General features: G+C 41.0%; 1 protein-coding gene and 2 long non-coding RNA genes across 8 annotated transcripts; 2 read left to right on the top strand and 1 right to left on the bottom strand.

Annotated features, from left to right (window-relative positions):
• Positions 1–656: 656 nt before the first annotated feature.
• On the top strand, positions 657–11,835 carry LOC105029357 (CMRF35-like molecule 7). 3 transcript variants are annotated; one of them, XR_003782203.2, is made up of 5 exons: positions 657–1,727; positions 2,811–3,128; positions 5,398–5,433; positions 10,368–10,519; positions 11,498–11,835. XR_003782203.2 is itself a non-coding variant. In XM_020049923.2 (5 exons), exons 1-5 carry the CDS (start codon positions 2,585–2,587, stop codon positions 11,807–11,809), a joined length of 858 nt encoding a protein of 285 aa, XP_019905482.2. In that variant the 5' UTR covers positions 2,274–2,584; the 3' UTR covers positions 11,810–11,835. The 3 variants fall into 3 exon arrangements, 2 of the variants coding, with proteins under 2 accessions (XP_019905482.2, XP_019905481.2); XM_020049923.2 differs by lacking the exon at positions 657–1,727 and adding an exon at positions 2,274–2,624; XM_020049922.2 differs by lacking the exon at positions 657–1,727 and adding an exon at positions 2,274–2,624 and having other exon boundaries at positions 10,368–10,591.
• LOC109616156 lies at positions 5,225–6,900 on the bottom strand. The gene is made up of 3 exons (XR_002197239.3): positions 6,409–6,900; positions 5,942–6,085; positions 5,225–5,774 (listed from the first exon to the last, which is right to left on the bottom strand). It is a non-coding gene; the product is annotated as an uncharacterized LOC109616156 (long non-coding RNA).
• A 3,073-nt stretch (positions 11,836–14,908) lies between the features above and the next one.
• Positions 14,909–19,739, top strand: LOC105029354. 4 transcript variants are annotated; one of them, XR_004576125.1, is made up of 8 exons: positions 14,909–15,520; positions 15,649–15,975; positions 16,831–16,911; positions 17,097–17,156; positions 17,715–17,762; positions 17,983–18,042; positions 18,362–18,463; positions 18,664–19,739. It is a non-coding gene; the product is annotated as a CMRF35-like molecule 1 (long non-coding RNA). The 4 variants fall into 4 exon arrangements; XR_003782200.2 differs by having other exon boundaries at positions 14,916–15,520; positions 16,831–16,878; XR_004576126.1 differs by lacking the exons at positions 17,715–17,762; positions 17,983–18,042 and having other exon boundaries at positions 14,912–15,520.
• Positions 19,740–23,758: the final 4,019 nt, after the last annotated feature.

The raw sequence follows: 23,758 nt of genomic DNA, 5'->3' as shown, positions 1-23,758 counted from the left end.
TGTTTACAGGGGAATAACTTGTTCAAAAAATTGTTTATTTTACAAATAACAATTAAGTAATTTAGTAAACAGTCATTTACTGTGAATGAAAACATAACATTTGTGTCCTTTGTCCTCTCTACTGTGTCATTAGCATCTTCAGTAATACAATATCTGTAATGACAGTAGCATACAATATTTCATTACTATTCGGCATTTATATTACAGTGCAATGTTTGGGTTTGTTAATATTAACAATCACACATTGCTACATGTGAAAGCGACAGAATGTTGCAAAATTAATCTGTGTCTAAATGTTGTGATTAAACACCCCAATTTCTATTTGCATTTTTACATTGCTTCCTGTTCTCAGAATGTTTACATCATAGATAATAGAACAGTAGATGGGCTGATGTCACAGAGCCTCTTTAAATCAGAATGGAGCAATTTGACAGCCATCTCACCTGTTCTAAACAATACTACAATACAAACACATGGTAGAAGTTGCATTTCAGATCTTATAACAGTTACATTTCCTTAATAATAAATAAATAGCCACTATCATGCACAGCATAATACATAAAATGACTATACTTTTTCAAAATATTAACAAACAAATTCATTTGAAATAGTTTACAATAATTTATTAATTTAACAGTACAAAATGGCTATCGTCACATACAGCACCCTGGAAGCCCCGCCCACCAGGGTCATGAATCACCAATTGACACAATATAACCTACATGTACTACGCAGGTCCATTTAAAACAAAGATGTCTCCTTAGATGAAATGAGCCAGGTCCATTTAAAACAAAGATGCCTACTTAGATGAAATGAACCGGGTCCATTTAAAACAAAGATGCCTCCTTAGATGAAATGAACCAGGTCCATTTAAAACAAAGATGACAATTTTCACACACGGTCACCCAAAGGTAGTTGGAACACTGACATTCTCCTCCACAGTTAGTCCTTCATAGGCCTCTGTCAAATGTAGTGTACTGTCTACAGGTTAGGGTGTCACATTAGGGTGAGATTTGCGCCTCTCACTTGTGGTTCACACCTCTGAACTCTAGCTGGTTTCAACCGGTCGAATTGCAGCCAACATGCAACTTTTGGTACAAAGGTTATTTCAGAGAAAGGACCCAGGACATTGTGTACATCTGAAATGGTGTGACTACTTCTACTCTATACAAAGGTCATAGTATTTCATTTTCTTAATCTATTGTAATTCAGTATATATTACTGTTGTACTGTGACAGTATAATAACTGGTGGTAGTATAGTAATAGTATAGTGACCATGACAGTATAATAACTAGTGGTAGTATAGTAATAGTATAGTGACTGTTACTGTATAATAACTGATGGTAGTATAGTAATAGTATCGTGACTGTTACCGTATAATAACTGGTGGTAGTATAGTAATAGTATAGTGACTGTTACAGTATAATAACTGGTGGTTAATCTCCATGTTGTTACAAATCACTTTCTTCTGTTCATTCTCATGGGCTTCGTCCAACAACATGTGCTTCTGCAAGGAGATGTGTTCAGGTGAAGATATTCTGGTTGAAACTAAAGGGGGCAAGAATGTAAGTCAAGGTAGATACAGTATAGAAGACTATGGAAATGGACATGTCACTGTGACCATCAAGGACCTGAAGAAGTCAGACTCTAGGACATACTGGTGTTTTTTTGTGCGTGAGTTCAGTACTCACTCAGAGTTCCAGCATTTAAACAGTCACCTTGCCAGGTAAGGAACACTACATATATTGCATTGCAAGCTTCTCTCGTTAACTCAAATTCAAAGAGCTGCAAAAGCTGGTTGATGTGTAAATGTAGCTAGCTAGCAAACATCAGCTAACCGCTAGCAAATGTCAGCTAACCGCTAGCTAACAAAGCATGACCTGTAATTCAGTGCAGTGAAAATGAAAATAAACTATATAAAAACATAGCGGCGCCCACAACGGGTAACGTAACTTATAAAAAGTTTTTACAATGGATTTGATTGGTTTTTAGCTCTTCCAGGAAATGTTAAGATGCTCTATAGTAGTTGCTAATATCATTCGTTTTTGTGTATTAGTGTCTGCTGTCTGTTTGTACGTAAGTAACACTTCTTGTCCCGATATGAATGCTTGCTACCTGGTTAATATCATAGTGTGGTCTTGAAACAATTACAATCAGGAAATAAAGTTATAAACACTGTTTGAGCTAAATGTGAGTAAATAACAGCGCGGTCTGACCAGCCATTGTTACGTTACATGTAGCTAGGCATGCTAATGGTGCGTTCTAAACAAGACGTTCTAATCACACCAGTGTGATGTAACGCTTCAGGGACCACTCTAGCCTGATCACACCAGTGTGATCTTATGCGTCAAAGGGTTAAGGCCCACCCAGTTCACCATCCCCCCACACAATTACAGAGACAGACGGAGGGGGAGAGAAAAAGAGCAGAAAGGGAGGAAGGAGCTTCAGTTTTGAAGAATTTCAGAAACGCTGTCAAGTTGTGATGGTTTAGTGGGTGACAGTGACTATTATAATAACTGGTGATAGTATAGTAATAGTATAGTAGTAGTAGAGGTAGTGGGACAGTAGAGTAACTGTTGTAGAATGAATATCCTCCATTTTGTTTCCTGCTGTCTCCTCTCAGGTGAGTCTGTCTGTCTCTCTGATTTCAGAGCCAGAAAGTTTTAAATGTCTGGTTTTTCTGTGTTTGTATAAAAATCCACTGAACCTTAAAATAATTGATCTGTTTTGAATGGATTGGGGTGAAAATGTTCAGGGTTATACAGCAGGTCAGTGTATCTCTGTGTTGTGACTCTGTCTTGTTTTACAGGTCTGTGTGTTGAGGCTTCACCTTTCATTAGGGAGGAGGTAGAAGGAGGATTTGTCACTTTCCCCTGTTCATTCTCATGGGCTTCGTCCAACAACAAGTACTTCTGCAATGAGACGTGTTCTGCTGAAAATATTCTGGTTGAAACTAAAGGGAACAGGAATGTAACTGAAGGTAGATACAGTATACATGATTTTGGAGACGGAGTATTTTTCGTGACCATCAAGGACCTGAAGAAGTCAGACTCTGGGACATACTGGTGTGGAGTGGAAAGTGTTGGGGCGGACACATACCAAGAGCTATATCTGACTGTTACTGATTGTAAGTTCACTGTGTATATAAATTGGTGTGTAGCAGAGGCGTTGCTAGGATCAAAATACATTCAGGGCTTAGCACCCACCCCCTCCAGACGGAAAGAAAATATTTTTTTTTTATGTACTTGACATTGTCGATGTACACGCTAGTGGCCTACACGTCTACATTGTCATAATGCATGATCAGAATTAAGGATGAGCAGATCAGGGGCTATTTTTATTATTGGTCCATTTGAGATCAGGGGCTATTTTTATTATTATTATTGGTCCATTTGAGATCAGGGGCTATTTTTATTATTATTACTGGTCCATTTGAGATCAGGGGCTATTTTTATTATTATTATTGGTCCATTTGAGATATGGGGCTATTTTTATTATTGGTCCATTTGAGATCCAGGGCTATTCATAAAAGACCCGGGGCTATAGCCTCGGACTCTCAGGCCTTACGACGCCACTGGTGTGTTGTATTACTGAATACTAATATAAATTGGTATGTTCAATAATATTACGGATGGTAAGTTTGCTGTTAATATACACTCAACTAAAGGATTATTAGGAACACTTGTTCAATTTCTCATTAATGCAATTATCTAGTCAACCAATCACATGGCAGTTGCTTCAAAGCATTTAGGGGTGTGGTCCTGGTCAAGACAGTTTCCTGAATTCCAAACTGAAATGGGAAAGAAAGGTGATTTAAGCAATTTTGAGCGTGGCATGGTTGTTGGTGCCAGACGGGCCGGTCTGAGTATTTCACAATCTGCTCAGTTACTGGGATTTTCACGCTCAACTATTTCTAGGGTTTACAAAGAATGGTGTGAAAAGGGAAAAACATCCAGTATGCGGCAGTCCTGTGGGCGAAAATGCCTTGTTGATGCTAGAGGTCAGAGGAGAATGGGCCGACTGATTCAAGCTGATAGAAGAGCAACTTTGACTGAAATAACCACTCGTTACAACCGAGGTATGCAGCAAAGCATTTGTGAAGCCACAACACGTACAACCTTGAGGCGGATGGGCTACAACAGCAGAAAAATAGGAAAAAGAGGCTACAATTTGCACGAGCTCACCAAAATTGGACAGTTGAAGACTGGAAGAATGTTGCCTGGTCTGATGAGTCTCGATTTCCGTTGAGACATTCAGATGGTAGAGTCAGAATTGAAGGCATGAAGGCTTGATGTCCTCTAATGGCACCTGTGCTCACAGCCCAGCATGATTGGCATTGATCATAATTGGCAAAAACACCAGGTTCAGAACAGGTTCACACGGAGTACATTTGACAAAACGTGAAATAGTCTGGAGACGCCGTGGTGACGTTACGCTGCCTGCATCCAGCATGACCGCTGTGGTGGTGGGTCAGTGATGGTCTGGGGAGGCACATCCTTAGAGGGCCACACAGACCACCATGTGCTAGCCAATGGTACCCTGACTGCTGTTAGGTACCAGGATGAAATCCTCAGACCCATCGTCAGGACTTACGCTGGTGCAGTGGGTCCTGGGTTCCTCCTGGCTTCAGGACAACGCCTGGCCTCACGTGGCCAGAGTGTGTAGGCAGTTCCAGGATGACAAAGGCATTGATGCCATTGACTGGCCCTCACGTTCCCCAGACCTGAATCCAATTTAGAACTTCTGGGACATTATGTATCCGTGTCCCTGATGTTACCAAGTAGCCCCACAGACTGTCCAGGAGCTCACTGATGCCCTGATCCAGGTCTGGGAGGAGAGCCCACAGGACACCATCCGCTGTCTCATCAGGAGCATGCCCAGATGCTGTCAGGAGTGCATACAGGCACGTGGGGGCCATACACATTATTGAGTCACATTACGAGGTGCCTTGATGAACTTCACGAAAGTTGGAACAGCCTGTGATTTAAACTGTTTACTTACTGAGTTTGAATCTAGCCCTAAATCGGTTTGTGATTTTGGTTTCCATTGACCATTGTTACATCATTTTGTTGTCAACAAATAACACAGAATACAGTAAAGATTCAGATTTTTATATATTTCCCTTAATTTTTTTGAGAAGTGTACATAAATATTCAGCTTCTCTGGGGACAGATTAATCAACTTTACTGTTTTCAATGTTGACCCCCCACATAAACATTTCTCCTCTATTAATAATTAATATTCTCTCTGTCTCCATGCTCCTTCTTTGGTCATTCTATTTCCATTGTTCCTTCTCTTAGTCTTCCTCTCTTTCTATATTTTACACACACAAACACATGGATAAGTATTCTTTCTTTAACAGTCAGTATATTAATCTTGTCTTTTTTTTTCCCTAGATGTTTTTGTTGGGACCACTGATGCTCCCAAAACAGGTAGGTTTCCTCTCTTGGGCAGTCCAGTGTTCATGGTGTGTTTCAGTCTGGGATTTGTAGTTCTAGGTACTCCAGTGGTCATCATGGTCTGTGTGAGTCTGGCTGTGTTGGTGTCAGGTCTCATCCTGTTACTGGTCAATAAATGGAGGAGAGACAGGAAATCATCAAGTGAGTAACCCTCTCATGTATTTATGTACACAATACAAATTTACTTTTTAAACGTTGTACCAGTCACAATTTGGTAAAGCAGGATGACAGGCGCTGAGTTAATAGACAACGATGGGCTCCATGATAGGGCAGGTGAAAAACCAACAAGACGTCAGGAAAACAAGGCAGGCAGGCTGGAACACATACGGAACACATAATTGATCGGGGGCTTATCACAAAATTTGAGATTTGCTTTTTATTACATTTTATAAAGGTCCAGATTCTTTGGTATATAAAACAATACTGTTTGATGAAGTTATGGGAAAGACATGCAGCTTTAAAAGTTGATAATCTGCTGTACCTGAAAGCTTTGAAAGATGCAGACGATCCAGAGAGCTGGTCTTTGTTTACGCCCATTCAGCGTAGTTCACACCCTCTATAGGCCTTAACCCCACCCAGCTTTTGAAGTATTCAAATGGGTACACTGACCTTGTGCTAAACTGGTCTGTAATAAACAGTGCGGATAGTTTGAGTGCAGGTGGACAGCCACTGATCCATTACAGAGTTACAGATTAGGCATAACCACACACACCTGGATGAATGACCAGTCAATCGGGTAGTTTATCAAACTAAGTGACGTTCTCAGTTTTGTGAAGACTATGCAAACAATAGCTAAGCATAATCACAAGCTAGATATCAGGAAATGTTAGCTATAGCTAAGTTAATGTTGTTACCTAGCGTTAACAACGTCAGTAGCTATAGCTAGATAACTTGCAATACAAAATACTTTTTGAAAATCTGTAGCTAGTCAGCAAACGTTACACTTACCCGTATACATGTAGGAAAGTGTCGCGGCAGGCTGAAAACATTATTTGTCCTCTGTTGTTTGCGTTTAGTCTGTTGTTCTTGTTTACAATACGTCTTTTCGCGACCGTTCAAGGGGTTCAGTACTCCTAGAATGTATGCATCTTTCATTGTCGTTAACATAACTGCAATGGTTGTCCTTTTCTTGTAAATGTAATCCGCGGACAGTTGTTTTAAGGGGAGCTATAGCGTTTTCTTTCTACTGGCACTGCTATGAAATGCCAACATTTTGCCTGAACGTTTTGAACAGTATCAAAGTCTGGGCTTTCCTCATGTCGTCCGATTCATCTTCTGAGTCATGGCATCATTGTACTCCAGAAAGTAGGATCACACAACTTCAGATTTGTTGACACCACCAGCAAAATTCCAGGCAGCGATGTGAATCACAGCTGTCAGTAATCAGCATGTCCAGCCCCTTAATTATTTTTTCTTCTTAAAATCGTCTCTCCTGAAAAGCGACATTCTCCCCGTTCAGGAATTATGTCACATGGCACGAAGAGGCTAACAAGTTCAAAAGGAAAACGTAATCGGTCTTGAGTCTTTTATTTTTACATGCGTATGGGATTATCGATATACGGCCACCTATGACCGCACTCCAGAGTAATCAATCTAGGTACGACAGGCGCCTTTGTAGCTTCTTCACTGGCCACGCCCCCTACTCAAACTACTCGCACATTGAACACAGAACCGATGCTAGTTTTCTCTGGTCAAGCTAAGATATCTTCAACAGATGAACAGAGGAACCTATGGTCTGTTAATTACTCCTTTACCTAGGTCATAGCATACTAAATGAAACCACCATAGAAATGAATATAAACTCATAACTGCCAATGTAATATAAAACGATAACATCAAAACATCATATACTGCTTCTCAATATCAAATTTCTATCACACAAGACACAGGTGAAAACAATAATGTCAGAAGGTTAAGCAACATTCAAGAACAAAGGAGAAAAATGCGGGACAAACACCAGGGACACCCAGCTTGAAACCGGGACAATACTGGGCAAACCGGGAAATCGGGACATCTGGTCACCCTAGTCCAAAATTAAACAACATTACCATACTTACGACAAGTGTTAGAAGACTAACCCATAGCAACATGAAACACCATCCCCTATTGTGTGTTTTTCCCCTAAACTTAATCCCAAAGCATGAAATTGCACTTTTAACTAGTGGAGACCTGACAAACAACCTCAGGTCCCCCCATGTGTGTACAGTATAGAAGTGGATCAAACACACTGTTGTTTATAATCTGTTAATTGGTTCCACAGGGCCAGTCACCAATCCACTCTCATCTACCCAAGACTCCACCTACTAAACCCTCAACACAATACCTCAGGACTCCACCTACCAAACCCTCAACACAACACCTCAAGACTCCACCTACCAAACCCTCAACACAACACCTCAAGACTCCACCTTAAAAGAGCAACACAAGACTCCATCTACAAACCCTCAACAGGAAACCCTCAACAGGAAACCCCCAACACAACACCCTAAGACTCCAGCTCATTCACAACACATACAATTAGGAGGGGAGAAAAATGAAAGAAAACCATGTATAATGCTGTGCTCAATGAACATGCCCTTCAAATACCAGACTCACACACCATGATGACCACTGGAGTACCTAGAACTACAAATACCAGACTCAACCACCATGATGACCACTGCAGTTCCTGGTACCACAAATACCAGACTCACACAGTCCATGATGACCACTGGAGTACCTTGAACTACAAATACCAGACTCACACACCATGATGACCACTGGAGTACCTAGAACTACAAATACCAGACTCAACCACCATGATGACCACTGCAGTTCCTGGTACCACAAATACCAGACTCACACAGTCCATGATGACCACTGGAGTACCTTGAACTACAAATACCTGACAGACACCATGATGACCACTGGAGTACCTAGAAATACAAATATCAGACTTACACAGACCATGATGACCACTGGAGTACCTGGAACTACAAATACCAGACTTACACAGACCATGATGACCACTGGACCATGTTGATATTAAATTGTTGTTGATAGGAGGAAGGCACATTCTGAATTTTCCCAGTCTCCTCCCGTTTTAACCAGGTACTCCGGAGGTCCTGGTCCACACCTCCGGAGTACCTGGTTTGCGGGGCCCGTTGCTGTCCCTGTCCTTGTCCATCTGGTCATACTTCAGACCTAGTCTAAATTTAAATAGACTCTGGATTTAGCCCACATGCATTTATTAATTATTCCAATTGGATTCTTAATATCTCACCAGGAACAGCCAGAAGAGGACTGGTCACCCCTCTGAGCCTGGGTCCTCTCTAGGTTTCTTCCTAAAATTCGGCCTTCTTAGGGAGTTTTTCCTAGCCGCTGAAATTCAACACTGCTGTTGTTGGCTCCTTGGGGTTTAAGGCCGGGTGTTTCTGTAAAAGCGCTTTGTGACAACTGCTATTGTAAAAAGGGCTTTATAAATACATTTGATTGATTGATAATCACTGGAGCACCTAGAACGGAGCACCTGGAAATACAAATGCCAGACTCACACACACCACCATAACCACTAGAGTACGTGGAACTTCAAATTGCAGACTCACACTGAGATTACCACCAGAGTATCTAACACAAATAACAGACACATCCTCTATGGTCTATTTTTCTATGCCTACATTAACCAAAAAGCTGTTGGTTGGAGCAGTGAGCTGGAGGGCAGTTAATGATGTCATTTATTCTACCAGCCTCCCAAATGAAAAATGTGATTGAACGAATCAGTCAGTTATTTGTTATTTGTTATATGTCCTTCTGCCTGTATGTCCTTCTACCTGTATGTCCTTCTACCTGTATGTCCTTCTACCTGTTGGTCCTTCTTCCTGTATGTCCTTCTACCTGTTAGTCCTTCTACCTGTATATCCTTCTACCTGTTGGTCCTTCTACCTGTATATCCTTCTACCTGTTGGTCCTTCTACCTGTATATCTTTCTACCTGTTGGTCCTTCTACCTGTATGTCCTTCTACCTGTCGGTCCTTCTACCTGTTGGTCCTTCTACCTGTAAGTCTTTCTGCCTGTTGATCCTTCTACCTGTAAGTCTTTCTGCCTGTTGGTCATTTTACCTGTTGGTCCTTCTGCCTGTTGGTCCTTCTGCCTGTTGGTCCTTCTGCCTGTTGATCCTTCTGCCTGTTGGTCCTTCTGCCTGTCTGTCTGTCGGTTTCTCTCCATGTCTGTTTGTAGCCAGATCCATTTACAGTTCTGAAATTGTAATGTTTTTATACATTTTTACATTACATAGCCCTTCCGGTGCTATAAAATAACCAGTTGTAAAACAATGTTTTCATATTCCACACAAAATACAGTGTATGTATATATATATACAGTATCTCACAAAAGGGAGTACACCCCTCAAATTCTTGCAAATATTTGATTAGATTACATCCCCCGGATCAGCGAGGGATCAGTTGTGCAAACACTCGCGGATGTGGAAAATCGCGGATCAGTGACACACGATAATATTGTAAATATATTGTAAATAATGTAAATAAAATATAAAATATAGAAGATACAAAACACTAATAAATACATTGGATGGCAGAAATTAGCGCGTTTTTAGTATTTTGGACGGATTCTTGAGTTTGCGAATGTGGAACCGCGGATAGCTGGGGGAATACTGTCCAAATTGGGCCCATTTAACAATTTTCCCAAATATTTGCAAGAATGTGAGGGGTGTACTCAATTTGTGAGATACATATATATATATATATATATATATATATATATATATATATATATATATATATATATATATATATATATATATTTCTATATATAGTAAGCAAACAGTATATTTGTAGTAGAATTCTAAAACAATTCTAAAAGTATAATTTCACTAGAATTCTTAAACTCTAATAAACTCTCTGTGTGTTCAGGTCTAATGGTGTGGACCAGTGTTAGTCTGGTAGTCATGGTGACGGTAATGGGACTGGTCCTGGCTCTGTTGTGTATAAAGAGGAGAGGATGCAGGAGATCAACATCTCCACAGCTGGTCTACAAAAACACCAACACTGCCCCTAGTGGAGAGGTGAGAGAAAGCAAGAGACCAACACCATCTTCAACAGCCTACTCAACCATCAACCCTGTCCCTACTGAAGAAGTGTGTAAAATATGAATGCCTGTGTGTGTGTTTTAGATTTTCTATACTTATGGGGACCAAATCACCCCACGAATATAGTATAACCAGAAAAAATTGGACTCATGGGGACCTTTTTCCGGTCCTCATGAGGCAAAAGTCAATATCCGGCTCAGGGTTTCGGTTGATTTTAGTTAATTTTAAAGTTAGAATTGTGGTTTCTTTAAGGTCCAGGTGTTGTTGGTTAAGTTTAGGGTTAAGGTTAGGCATTACATCTAGGTAAGGTTTAGGCATAAATGTTACTTCATTATGGTTAAAGTTAGGGTTAGGGTTAAATTAGCGTTAGGTTAGGGTTAGGTTTAGGGTTAAGATTAGGGCAAGGGAGTATGCAATTTGTATTTTCTGGATCCCATGAGGATAGCCATACAAATGTGTTTGTGTGTGTGTGGGTGCGTTTGCTTGTGTGTGTGTGTGTTTGTCTGTGCATGAGTTTACGCTTAACAGATTTAGGACAAGAAGTCCTCATAAAGGAAGTAAGAACATAGAATTAGGGGGACTTTATCCCGTCCCACAAAGAAAAATGTAAATATATACATATATTCAGATCACTTTTTGCAACTAAAACATTTTGTTTGGAATAATGATTTGAACTCAGATGGGATGATGGGATGTCTGTGTGACAGGCAACATAAACATCTGATAGTCAACACCACCCTCTGGTGGACATGTCAATGAATCAGTTTCAATTCAACGTCCTCTTTGAAAACACATACATTTACACGTACCCATGCAAGGTTCACCTTTTATGTGTCTTGTCAAACAACAACCTAGAATCTAGGTTCTGCCTGCATTATTTACACTGGCAAACTAAAGTAAATGTAATTAGCATTTTTGTTGGACCTAATTTCTAATCATTGGTTCTCTCTGTAGGTTGACAGGTTGTATGCGAATACCAGAACGCCAAAGAAAGAGAGATACACAGTCCCTAGGAACTCACCTAACGCCTCAACCACCTACCCTGCTGACCACGCCTCTAAATCCTACCCTGCTGACCACGCCTCTACAATATACCCTGCTGACCACACCTCTACAATCTACCCTCCTGGCCACACCTCTTCAACACGCCTTCCTGGCCACACCTCTACAACCTACCCTGCTGGTCAAGTCACAAGTAGCTCACACTTTGAAATCTATGTCAATGTCACAGATTTGAATGTACTTTGTGATTCTTGTGTAATGTAAAAAGTGTATTATTTTAATATTGGTTTTATTTTCAAATTTGATTAAGCTTGTTATTAGTGTAACTAGTGTTTGCGTTGAAAATAAAACACTCTATAAAGAGTTTTTTTGTCTGTTTTTCTTGGGACATTCACTAACTGTGATATTGTAACGGCCCCTTCCTGAAGGGACCATTCCACTTCATGTTTTTCTGTGTGTCCTGTCTTGTCCTTGTATGGTCTTTCCTTTTCTTGTTTCAGTTGATCGGTATATTCATTTCACCTGTGTTTTAGCCCCCACCTGTTTCTGTTCTCCTCGTTTATCAGTGTATTTTGTTCAGCCCTTTTCTCCCTATCATTGTTGGTCATTGTGCGTGTATGCCCGTCATGTTTTGTGTGCGCCTGTGCGCCATTAAACTCTGGACTATTTTGAAGTGCTCGGCACTCTATTTTGGTTTTGCTTTAGTTTTGTTTAAATAAAACAGGGGAAACCCTTAAACTTCTGCGCCTGCCTCCATCTCCAACTCAACAAATGTGACAGATATCATGTTGTACGACTGAATGCTTGACCTGTTTCCTATAAAACCGAAGCACTTATAAACTAAAAACACCTCAGTAATTGGAAGGAATGGTATGCAATTCCTCCATATAGAATCTTTATAGACTCTTGAGATCCCTTGGTCTCATAGATTGCCCTCTTCAGTTCCTACCACAGAACGGGATCCAATTCCAGAGACTGATGGTTTGTTGTTTAAACTTACCTCATCTGACTGACATCTTCCAACAGGTGGGACCAATGGAATTGTAGAAGTAACAACACCATCACCCACATGTCTATTTAACACACCTTCAAATGTATATTTATATCACAACAACTGCCAATGGTACACAACTATGAATGTATGTTTATTTATATTACATTCATACCTGCCTATTCTACCTAGGTGTACAATGAAGACGTGTCCTGTTTCACACTACTGAAAACAAGTGGATCAACAAAAAAGGGCCGTCTTCAGCTAAGAAAAACATCATATCTTTAGATCATAAGATTTTTCACACTCTGTAACCACAGCTGAGTTTCACCCAAAGTCAGTTAAAGGCCCTTCATCCCACACCACCCACAATGCATGCAAAGAGATAGATGTATAGATGGAGGTGACAACGTGAACAGCGTTAGTATAGGACGACAGTGTTTCAGAAGCGTCCTGCTGTCAAAAATCAATCGATGGCTCTGTAGGACTCAGAGGAACTCTGGTGGGGCATTATGAAGAATAACCAAGTGTTCTTCTGGTGTCTTCTCTCAGGTCAGTACCTGTATGTCCTTCTACCTGTTGGTCCTTCTACCTGTTGGTCCTTCTACCTGTTGGTCCTTCTACCTGCTGGTCCTTCTACCTGCATGTCCTTCTACCTGTTGGTCCTTCTACCTGTTGGTCCTTCTACCTGTTGGTCCTTCTACCTGTATGTCCTTCTCCCTGTTGGTCCTTCCACCTGTTGGTCCTTCTGCCTGTATGTCCTTCTACCTGTTGGTCCTTCTACCTGTTGATCCCTCTGCCTGTTGGTCAAACTGGTGCCCTAGACGAGATCTAAATGTCACCCCCCCCCACACACACCCCAAGGAAAAATGACAGCTTCAAGGAAAATAACACGTTTTAATTTTACTTATATAAACACAATTAATACAATTGTGATAGCATTTAACTAGCCAGTTCACCACTGCAATTTTCTCAGCAACATTCTAAATCCTTTTTTACTCCAATTGATCTGAACTTTAGGTTTCTACTTCCACCCCTTTGCCCACTGCCTGAGAACATGCTATGTATGTGCTGCTGCTCTATGTAGTCCTAGCTTAGCTAACTTAATATGCTAGATTTAAAATAGCTAAAACCAGAGACCGACAGATGCTTTAAAAAAATTCGAGAAAAAAATTATACCACTATACTTGTCTCCTTTCTTTTTCATTTATCCTCTTTTTTTCTATACTGTGCCCCAGAGGTGCCACAGCCAGTAGTAACATTAGCTAGCATGCTAGACTTATACATTGACAATCAGACAATCAACTCAGCTGTATTTCTGATATAGTTCTTGGAATATTTTCACTAACTCAAAAAATATCTAGCCTTGTTATAAGCACTCACATTGAGTGAAAAACACCTTAATGTCTGCCTTATGTCTGCCTAATGTCTGCCCAATTTCTGCCTAATGTCTGCCTAATGTCTACCTAATGTCTACCTAATGTTTACCTAATGTCTGCCTTCTGTCTCTTTGCTTGTTTAATATCTTGATGCTTAGAAAACATGGCTTCCTGCTAGCTGGCTACCTCGCCACATTCAATGTAATTAGCTGGCATAAGAAGTGTCACTATCGCCTGTAATATTGAGGTAAAAAGACCATGCAAGTTTTGTAAAAGCTAGCAAACCTAGAGCAGTGCCTCCGTTTGAGACTGAGGACCTAAAATATATAATTATATAAAATTGTAATATAATAACATAACAGTAGTAATAATCATAATAATAAGTGATAATAAGCAGCCCACCTTGCTGCTGGTAATGACAGCATGTAATGACCTGTTGCTATTTTGACATTTCTGCTTGTTATTGAAAATGAACTATGGTATGGTAGCCTGGTAGCTACCTAGCAAGCTATCCATTTGAGTGGAATACATGTTTCCATCGTCTGTCTGTCAGTCAGTCCAGAAGCAAACAGTCAATGCTCTTATCCAGAGCAGCTACTGTACATTGGCGATTGCAAAATGTGAAGTGAAAAGGTTGGGGAGTGTAAGGGAGAGGCAGTGAAGTCTGGTATTTGTAGTCAAGCTACTAAATAAAGAGAGACGAGTGAAAACAAGGAGGTACAAGACATCACTGTAACTAGTGAGATTAAGACAGATTAAGTGTCAGATTAGAAAATAGTAGAAAGAGACCTAGAGAGTAATAGATGGAGAAAGTTTGAGAAAGTTTGCATCACTATGGTTACTATTCAGCTAGGTGAGTTCACCAGTCAGAGTTTTTTTTTGTATTTGTGAAATAACATGTCTGTATAACAGCACATGAAGGCGATGTGTTGGGGTGACAGGTTGACGTTGTAATATGAACTGGACTCTTTCTCCTGTCTTCACGTGACAGCTCCGTGTAAATCTGAGTTGGACTCTCAGGCAGCTAGTGACTGGAGTTGTGGGAGGACGAGTCCTAATCAAATGGTTAGACACTTTAGCAGAGGCCAGCATCAAGTATTTCTGCAAGGGGATCTGCTTAACTGAATCAGGTATTCTCATTCAGACTCAGGACAGTGAGAACTCTACCGAGAAAGGACGATACAGTATCTTTGACTTTAGAAATGGAGTCTTCACTGTGAGCATGATGTACCCTGCAGTCCCAGAGACATTGTGAAGGTTTGGCCACGGAGGTTTCGGTTCAACGGATTGTTCTCACACCACACAGAGAGGGGGGAGACAGAGAGGCAAGGAGATTCCCATCATCAACCTCATAAATGAGGAAGTACAGGAGAAAAAGAAGAAATAAGCACTGGATAAAGATGAAGAAAACAATAACGCATTTATGCTAACTAGTCCGGAAAAGAAAGAGAGCGATAAGCAGAGGAGAAAAGAGAAAGACAGGAGCTACGTGTCCAAGGAGACAAAGAAGGAGAGACATTGGGATTGTGCGAGAAAAGGAGGTTCGAAACCGAACGAAGACCAACATGGATCGTTTCTTCATCACTATGGTTACTATTCTATTTGGTGAGAGAACTTTTTTAATATTCATGATAGAACTTGACTATATATCTGTACATGAATATGATGTGTTGGGGAGATATATGGATGTTTTAAATATTAACTGGACTCTCTCTCATGTTTTCATGTGACAGCTCTGTGTCCAGCTGGGTCAGAGGTTCTGACAGTGACTGGAGTTGTAGGAGGACGGGTGGTGATAAAATGTTCCTTCAACTCATTAGACAACCACATCAAGTATTTCTGCAAGAGCCCCTGCTTAACTGAATCAGATGTTATCATTAAGACAAAGGTCAGCAACAACTATATTGCAAAAGGAAGATACAGTATAACAGACCATGGAAATGGATACTTCACTGTGACCATCAAGGACCTGAAGAAGTCAGACTCTGGGACATACTGGTGTGTAGTGGAGAGAGTTGGAGTTGACTCATACCAAATGGTGAATCTCAGCGTTGTGGAAGGTATGTGTTTCTGCTGTTCTGTTTGTAGTATCGTTTAATTTAACATAATTTTACTATTTTGTAGGAATGCCTTGTATAAAAATTCTTGGCTGATATTGAGAGCTGATATGCATAACACAATTGGTTGATAATGACACATTGCCTCCATATAAAGAGGAAGAATGTTGCTAAATTTGTCTGTGTCAGCATGCCAGCTCTTACAGAACACTTCTCTACCTGGACTTCTATAACTGCACACCAACAGTTGCCTATTAGCCTGCCATTCGCTCTTTTACTAACAGCCACTCCCACCTTTACTTACAGCCACTCCCACCTTTACTTACAGACACTCCCTCCTATATTTTCAGCCAGTCTCTTCATTCCATAGAGCCACTCTGTCATTTTCTTCTGTTTTTTGATTGGTAATTATGGGGGTTTTGTCCTCAGCCATATCTTAAGTGTCAGATATACATAACTATTACAAATGAAAATGCTAAAGTTATAATGTCCAGAGCAGGGGTTCTCAACTACGGACAGACGAGTCCATATTTAGGGGGCTGAAATGAAATCCAACAGAACTTCAGGTTCCGATGCCTGTAGTGGAGAACCACTGGTCTAGAGACAAAATACACATCATTTGACTCACACATTGCAGATGTAAAATGTAAATATAACAATCCAAAATGTCACTACACATTAATTCGTCTACATCATTTACCCATTGTGTTGTATTGTATCTTGGGATCAGCAGCATTTATTCAATAAAGTCTCAGTCTCTCTGAATACACGTCTCTCCTCTGACATGATCAGACAACACTGGGGAAGGGGATGTGGGGGTCAAACTGTCTCTGATGACCATGTTGTTTCCCCTCACAGCTCCGCCCACTACCTCTGATGTCATCACTGCAACGGCACCAATGACAGGTAACCAGTGTTCTCATTCCTGTTCCAAAGACGGTGAGAAGAAATATTTTTTTTCTCAGACACTTTACATGTCAGCTTATATTTCCACTGTTGACCCAGGATTGAAAGGATGTGTATCTGCTTTAACAGTCTGTAGACGATAGATGATGTGTGTGAGTCTGGTACTCTCAGTTTCAAATCTCTGTCCTGATGTTCTTCAACAACTGCCCCGCTTTCAGAAACAGCATGGGAGGCACGAACAACAGCAACTCCACCCGAAGCAGTCAATTCACCAAATAGTAAGAGTTGCTGTGCTAAAATGTACCCAGGCTAACTGTTTTTTTAGCATGGTGTTTTCTGGCAGATTTTTGGCTATTCAGGTTGTTCACTGTCAAACTTTAAAAACCATAGGCTTTAAGGCATTACCTCAATTGCTTGTGATAAAAAGGAAAGACGTGTTAACAAACATAGTTTATGCTGTGAGTCTAGTATTTCTATTCTACCACATAGATAATAAAACAAGGCCATATTTAGGGGGCTGGAATGAAATCCAACAGAACTTCAGGTTCCGATGCCTGTAGTGGAGAACCACTGGTCTAGAGACAAAATACACATCATTTGACTCACACATTGCAGATGTAAAATGTAAATATAACAATCCAAAATGTCACTACACATTCATTCGCCTACATCATTTACCCATTGTGTTGTATTGTATCTTGGGATCAGCAGCATTTATTCAATAAAGTCTCAGTCTCTCTGAATACACGTCTCTCCTCTGACATGATCAGACAACACTGGGGAAGGGGATGTGGGGGTCAAACTGTCTCTGATGACCATGTTGTTTCCCCTCACAGCTCCGCCCACTACCTCTGATGTCATCACTGCAACGGCACCAATGACAGGTAACCAGTGTTCTCATTCCTGTTCCAAAGACAGTGAGAAGAAATATATTTTTTTTCTCAGACACTTTACACGTCAGCTTCTATTTCCACTGTTGACCCAGGATTGAAAGGATGTGTATCTGCTTTAACAGTCTGTAGATGATAGATGGTGTGTGTGAGTCTGGTACTCTCAGTTTCAAATCTCTGTCCTGATGTTCTTGAACAACTGCCCCGCTTTCAGAAACAGTATGGGAGGCACGAACAACAGCAACTCCACCCGAAGCAGTCAATTCACAAAATAGTAAGAGTTGCTGTGCTAAAATGTACCCAGGCTAACTGTTTATTTTTTTACTGTAAATTTTTTTAGCATGGTGTTTTATGGCAGATTTTTGGCGTATTCAGGTTGTTCACTGTCAAACTTGAAAAACCATAGGCTTTAAGGCATTATCTCAATTGCTTGTGATAAAAAGGAAAGACGTCTTATCAAACATAGCTCATGCTGTGAGTCTAGTATTTGTAGTTCTAGGTACTCCAGTGGTCATCATGGTGTGTGAGTCTGGTATTTGTACTTCTAACTACTCCAGTGGCCATTATGTTGTGTGTGGATCTGGAATTTGTAGTTCCAGGTACTCCAGTGGTCATCATGGTTTGTGTTGGTCTGGCTGTTTTGGTGCTGGGACTGTTACTGATCTGTAAATGGAGGAGAGTCAGGAAAGCATCAAGTTAGTACTCCTTCCATATGATATATCAATCCAAATCTAACCCTAATCCCTAACCCTACTATTTACCCAAAGACACTTGCCACAATCGTACTGATCATTATATAATGTTCTTGTGTAAACCTTCTATAAAACAAATGTACACACACACACACACACACACACACACATACACACACTTTAACAGTTTGGTTGTGTTTCAGGGCCATTAGTCAAACCAGACACATCAACTCAAGACTCCAGAACCAACCAAAGCTTCACATTAGTATCCCGAGACTCCACCTACCAAACCCTCACCAAGGGAACCCAAGACTCCACCTACCAAACCCTCACCAAGGGAACCCAAGACTCCACCTACCAAACCCTCACCAAGGAAACCCAAGACTCCACCTACCAAACCCTCTCCACGTCAACCCAAGACTCCACCTATCAAACCCTCACCAAAGAAAACCCAAGACTCCTCCTACCAAACCCTGACCATGTCAACCCAAGACTCCACCTACCTAACCATCACCAAGGGAACCCAAGACTCCACCTACCTAACCATCACCAAGGGAACCCAAGACTCCACCTACCAAACCATCACCAAGGCAACCCAAGACTCCTCCTACCAAACCCTGACCATGTCAACCCAAGACTCCACCTACCAAACCCTCACCAAGGAAACCCAAGACTCCGCCTACTAAACCCTCTCCACATAAATCCAAGATTCCACCTACCAAACCCTTACCACAGCCACACTTATAAAACACACCCACAACCAAACTGAGAATGTTCCAGCATCAAACTCACACGTAGGCGATTATAGTTCTAAAAAAGTGTTATAACTAAAAAGTGTTATATAGTTCTAAAAAAGTTTTATAACTAAAAAAATGTATGGTTAAAAGCAGAATTTAAATATAGTGATTTGGTTGTTATCAAATGTAAAGAATATTTAAAAGCAATATTATTTTTGTCTTGGTTAATATTTTGATCGATTGGTCTGGTGTGGCACAGATTGTCCAGTAGGGGCAGCAGAGAGTGCAGCTTCGTTCATTTCATTTCTGAATTGAAGAGAGCAGCACCTGCTCAGAAATCCTCTCCTCGCGCTTGTTGTCGGTCGTTCTTTGGATCTTGTTCCATGTTCCATAGTTCTGTTTTTATGGTTTTTAATTTTGTTTTAATGTTCTGTTGCTGTATGTTTAGTTATGTCATTAGAGTCCTGAGATCTCCATGTGTCTGTGTCCTGCTTTCAGTGTGTGTTTATGCAATGCTACTTGAAAGTATGTGAACCCTACTGGGAGGGTCTTTGTTTTTGTATAACATGTGAAAATAAACTCATTAAATCTTTATCTAACCACAATTTGCAACAAAGACATTCCATACAACGGACACACACATAAAAAAAATACATATATTTGTATTGTTTATTTAACAAATGTGGTTTATCTTAACAAAAGCTCTGATTTCATCTGTGCAATGTAGGCTTCCAAAATTCTCTGTAACAAGGTCTTTTAAACGTCAGCCTCAACCTCATTTAACAAATAACAACAAACTGACATGTTCAACATTGATGACTTCAGAATCAGGTGGCGTTGGGACTTGAATGGTAACAGGTAGAGGCATGAGATCTAATATATATCTTTCATCATTTAATGCGTACTCTTGCTGTTGTCAAAAGGTTCTTTGAAAAACCAAGGAAGATGTGAAAAGTAAACCCCTCCTACAACGTGCTCCCACTGACCAATGAACCAGGAAAATCTTGTCGAACATGAATATAATAATGAATAATTCAACATTTATTTGTGACCAGCAGATGTCACTATTGCACACTGTGTTTATACGCTTTTCGATTGATCATCAATTTTTTTGACACAAACCTCAAAGGTTCCGATGCCCATCAGTAGCCTTTTCTAGCCTTACAAAGCCTCAACGCTCTTTCTCATGAGGTCTTTTGATATTTATTTTGACCGGGCCATGTTCCACTTCAGTGGGTAGCTGCTTTGAGGGGCGAACAAACTGTATTGTTTTAAATGTTGTTTTCATTGTTTTCATCTCTAACCCTGAAAGTCACTTCATTGATTAAAAAGCATTCCAGTTACTAAGGACGGGGTCATTCTCCGAGAGGTTCACATATTGCTTCTAGAACGTGCCGTTTATGCCAGTACAATGTTTTGAATTACATGAAAAAGCACACATTTGTGAGTCACACTTCGCTTATCAATTGTTATGATGTACATGAAGATCTGGTTGTATTTCAGGGGGCCATGCGTCTTCTTAGATGGCCTAAGAGTGTTGCCCAGTAACATAGGTAGCTAGATTTCACATTATAATAATTCCATTTAGTTTCTGTCTCCACAGACATTAAGCAGATCCCCTTGCAGAAATACTTGATGTTGGTCTCTGCCAATGATTATGAACATTTGATTATGTCTCATCCTCCCACAACTCCAATCATCTCCTGAGAGTCCACACACAGACAGAGACACACACACGCACACACACAGAATTGTTGGACTGTTAACAGAATCTGACTCAGGACAGCACAAACTGTACAGAGAAAGGACGATACACTATATTTGACTTTAGAAATGGAGTCTTACTGTGAGCATGATGTACCCTGCAGTCCCGGAGGCATCGTGAGGGTTTGGCCAAGGAGGTTTCGGTCTGAGTTCAACGGATTGTTCCCAAACCACACAGATGGGGGAGACAGAGTTCCACTGGTTGGGTCTTCACACTCTCTCTGCTGCTGGTTGTCAAGCTGGTCATCAGGCACAAGAACACCTTCAGTTTTGACCACGACATCAGAGGCCTGGTCAAAAACATCGGAATCACCGCAACATATATCCGGACTGAATAGACAGGCCTGGTCAAAAACATTGGAATCCCCCCAATGTAGATCCAGACTACATGGACACTGTTTGTGTGGTGAAATGATGAACATGTACCAGAACCCATCATGCTGAATGAGAGAAAGCACTGGAGAGAAAGCACTGGAGAGGGGTCAAGAGATGACAGAAAGGAGCGGGGACAAGGAAGAAAGGAGAGGGAGAGCAGGAGAGAAAGGTGGATGGATGGAGGCAAGGAGTGAGGAGGGACGGAGTGAGGAGGCAAGGAGTGAACAAGAGGGTGAGAGGATGTTAAAGATAAGGGAGATCACAGAGAGAGAGAGAGAGAGAGAGAGAGAGAGAGAGAGGATGTTAAAGATAAGGGAGATCACAGAGAGAGAGACAAGGAAGCACCCATTATAACAGACATGATCAAGAAGTGGTGAGAAATAGGAAGTGGAAAATGTAGCCGGAGAAACAACAAGAACACAACACTCACTGGTTAAAGAGAAAAGAAGCAGAGAAAGAGTGTAACAGAGGGAGATTAAATGACAGAAGACATTTGGGGAAAGTGTGAGTTGGGGATGAAGAGAAGCATGGAGAAAGTCTTCTTCTGTATGGTTGCCATTCTGTTGGGTGAGTTAACTAGTGAATGTGTTCTGTATTCATGATAACACATGTATTTCTGTAATATTACATACACTTCTGTTGAGGTGAAAGGTTGATGTTTTAATATTAACTGGACTCTTTCTCATGTGTTCATGTGACAGCTCTGTGTCCAGTTGGGTCAGAGGATCTGACAGTGACTGGAGTTGTAGGAGGACAGGTGGCGATTAAATGTAAACACACATTTGCATCAAACAATGACACGTATTTCTGCAAGGACCCCTGCACTAGTTCAGATATTCTCATACAGACTACAAACAATAAAAACTATGCTGAGAAAGGAAGATACAGCATATTTGACTTTAAAAGTGGAGACGTCATTGTGACCATCAAGGACCTGAACAAGTCAGACTCTGGGACATACTGGTGTGGAGTGATTAGAGTTGTTCTGGACTCATACCAAGAGGTGTTTCTGAAGGTTGAGAAAGGTACGTGTTTCAAAAATTACCATTTTGTTTCTCTTCTGTTTTAGAGCTCTATTCTCTTTGCAAGCACATTATTAATTATAAAACTAGCATATTTTGTAACAATCCTTTTCTTGTACTTGAATTAATGATATTATTATTGATCTTTTTTGGGAGCGGTATTAGAATAATGCTGAACAGTAACAATGTCCACATTATTCTGGGTAAAGGGGGAACTTAGCCACATTTCTCTGTCACATGGAGGATATTACACACACGTTCATGTACATTATCATTTCCTCTTCAGATGTCAGTAAACACATCACTTTCTGTCCTTCTGTTACTACACACTCGGGGAGCGTTGTATCAACATAAATAGAAGTGGTAGGGGAGGAGGTGGAATGGGCACGGCTCGCCTCCCTGACCATCTCCTCCTGGCTGTGTTTCTCCCTCTTTGGCTCCTGTTTTACTGTGGCTCAGCAGCATGAGGGCAGCATGGTTTGGGGTTGCTGTCTTTGCTGTTGCTTTCTCCTCTCCAGGCCCCTCAGCTTCTCCCATGGCATCTTTTTCAGCTTTGGCTTCTTTTCAAGCTCCTCCCCTGAGCAGCTCCTTGGGAGCTCTTAAATACCTCCACTGAGGTTTGTGATTGAACGTTTAAAGGAGTAAGGACAGAGACAAAATCCTCTTGCACAATTTAATAGTTAATTTGCAAATAGAGAGACGCGTCAGATGCTTACAAACATAATCATCAGAGGAGTCTGAAACTTAATACATGAACAGTCATCAGTACTTATAGTGGAAAAAGGGGTGTGGTAAGATGCTTCAAACAAAGGGACAGGCTGTCCTCCCCCACCTGGGTAACCTTCTCAACTCCTGAGGAGTCACAATGTCTGGACAAACAGCAGATAGACACTAAAGGGTTATACAGATTAACTGATTTACGAGTAACCCTCTAATCCGCTGGTGCCGGTCAAGGATGCCCCCTAGGCAAATACCAGATCCCTCTCTACCACATTCCTTTTCTCATCCAAACATGGGGACTCAGTCCTTTAACTAGTAACCCATTTATACATGTATAGGACCAAGTATACATCAGTTCAACAATTTCCACAACAGGATTGGGAGGCAGCTGTGCAGGGGCGGAGCCTTCTGGCTGCCTCCCGGGAAGGTTCTGGAACAATTTGGGGGTGTTGGCGTGAGCCACATGCAGCAGACGGGGACACTGTACAGTTGGAGATAGCACAAAAAGAAGACACACAACTTCCCCATAGATACACATTGGGAGGAGTGGCTTAACGAGACCACGCCCCCCAGTAGGGTACCAACCACGGGTACATCATTCCCTCCCATGTAATCAGACCAACTTTCTTGAGTGATCCTAAACAAACTACAGACACTTTTCATACATTTTTCAAACAGCC

This window comes from Esox lucius, chromosome 9 (assembly GCF_011004845.1).
Source record: "Esox lucius isolate fEsoLuc1 chromosome 9, fEsoLuc1.pri, whole genome shotgun sequence".
Taxonomy (NCBI): Eukaryota; Metazoa; Chordata; class Actinopteri; order Esociformes; family Esocidae; genus Esox; species Esox lucius.
Note: the sequence above shows the minus strand (reverse complement) of the source record. Positions and strands in the feature narration are given on the sequence as shown.

Excerpts from the sequence above, each read along its gene's own strand:
- LOC105029357 (XM_020049922.2), top strand. The coding sequence starts at position 2,585 with ATGAATATCCTCCATTTTGTTTCCTGCTGTCTCCTCTCAG. Across the intron at positions 2,625-2,810 it reads TTCCTGCTGTCTCCTCTCAG|GTCTGTGTGTTGAGGCTTCA; the intron begins GTGAGTCTGTCT and ends CTTGTTTTACAG. Across the intron at positions 5,434-10,367 it reads CACTGATGCTCCCAAAACAG|GTCTAATGGTGTGGACCAGT; the intron begins GTAGGTTTCCTC and ends CTGTGTGTTCAG.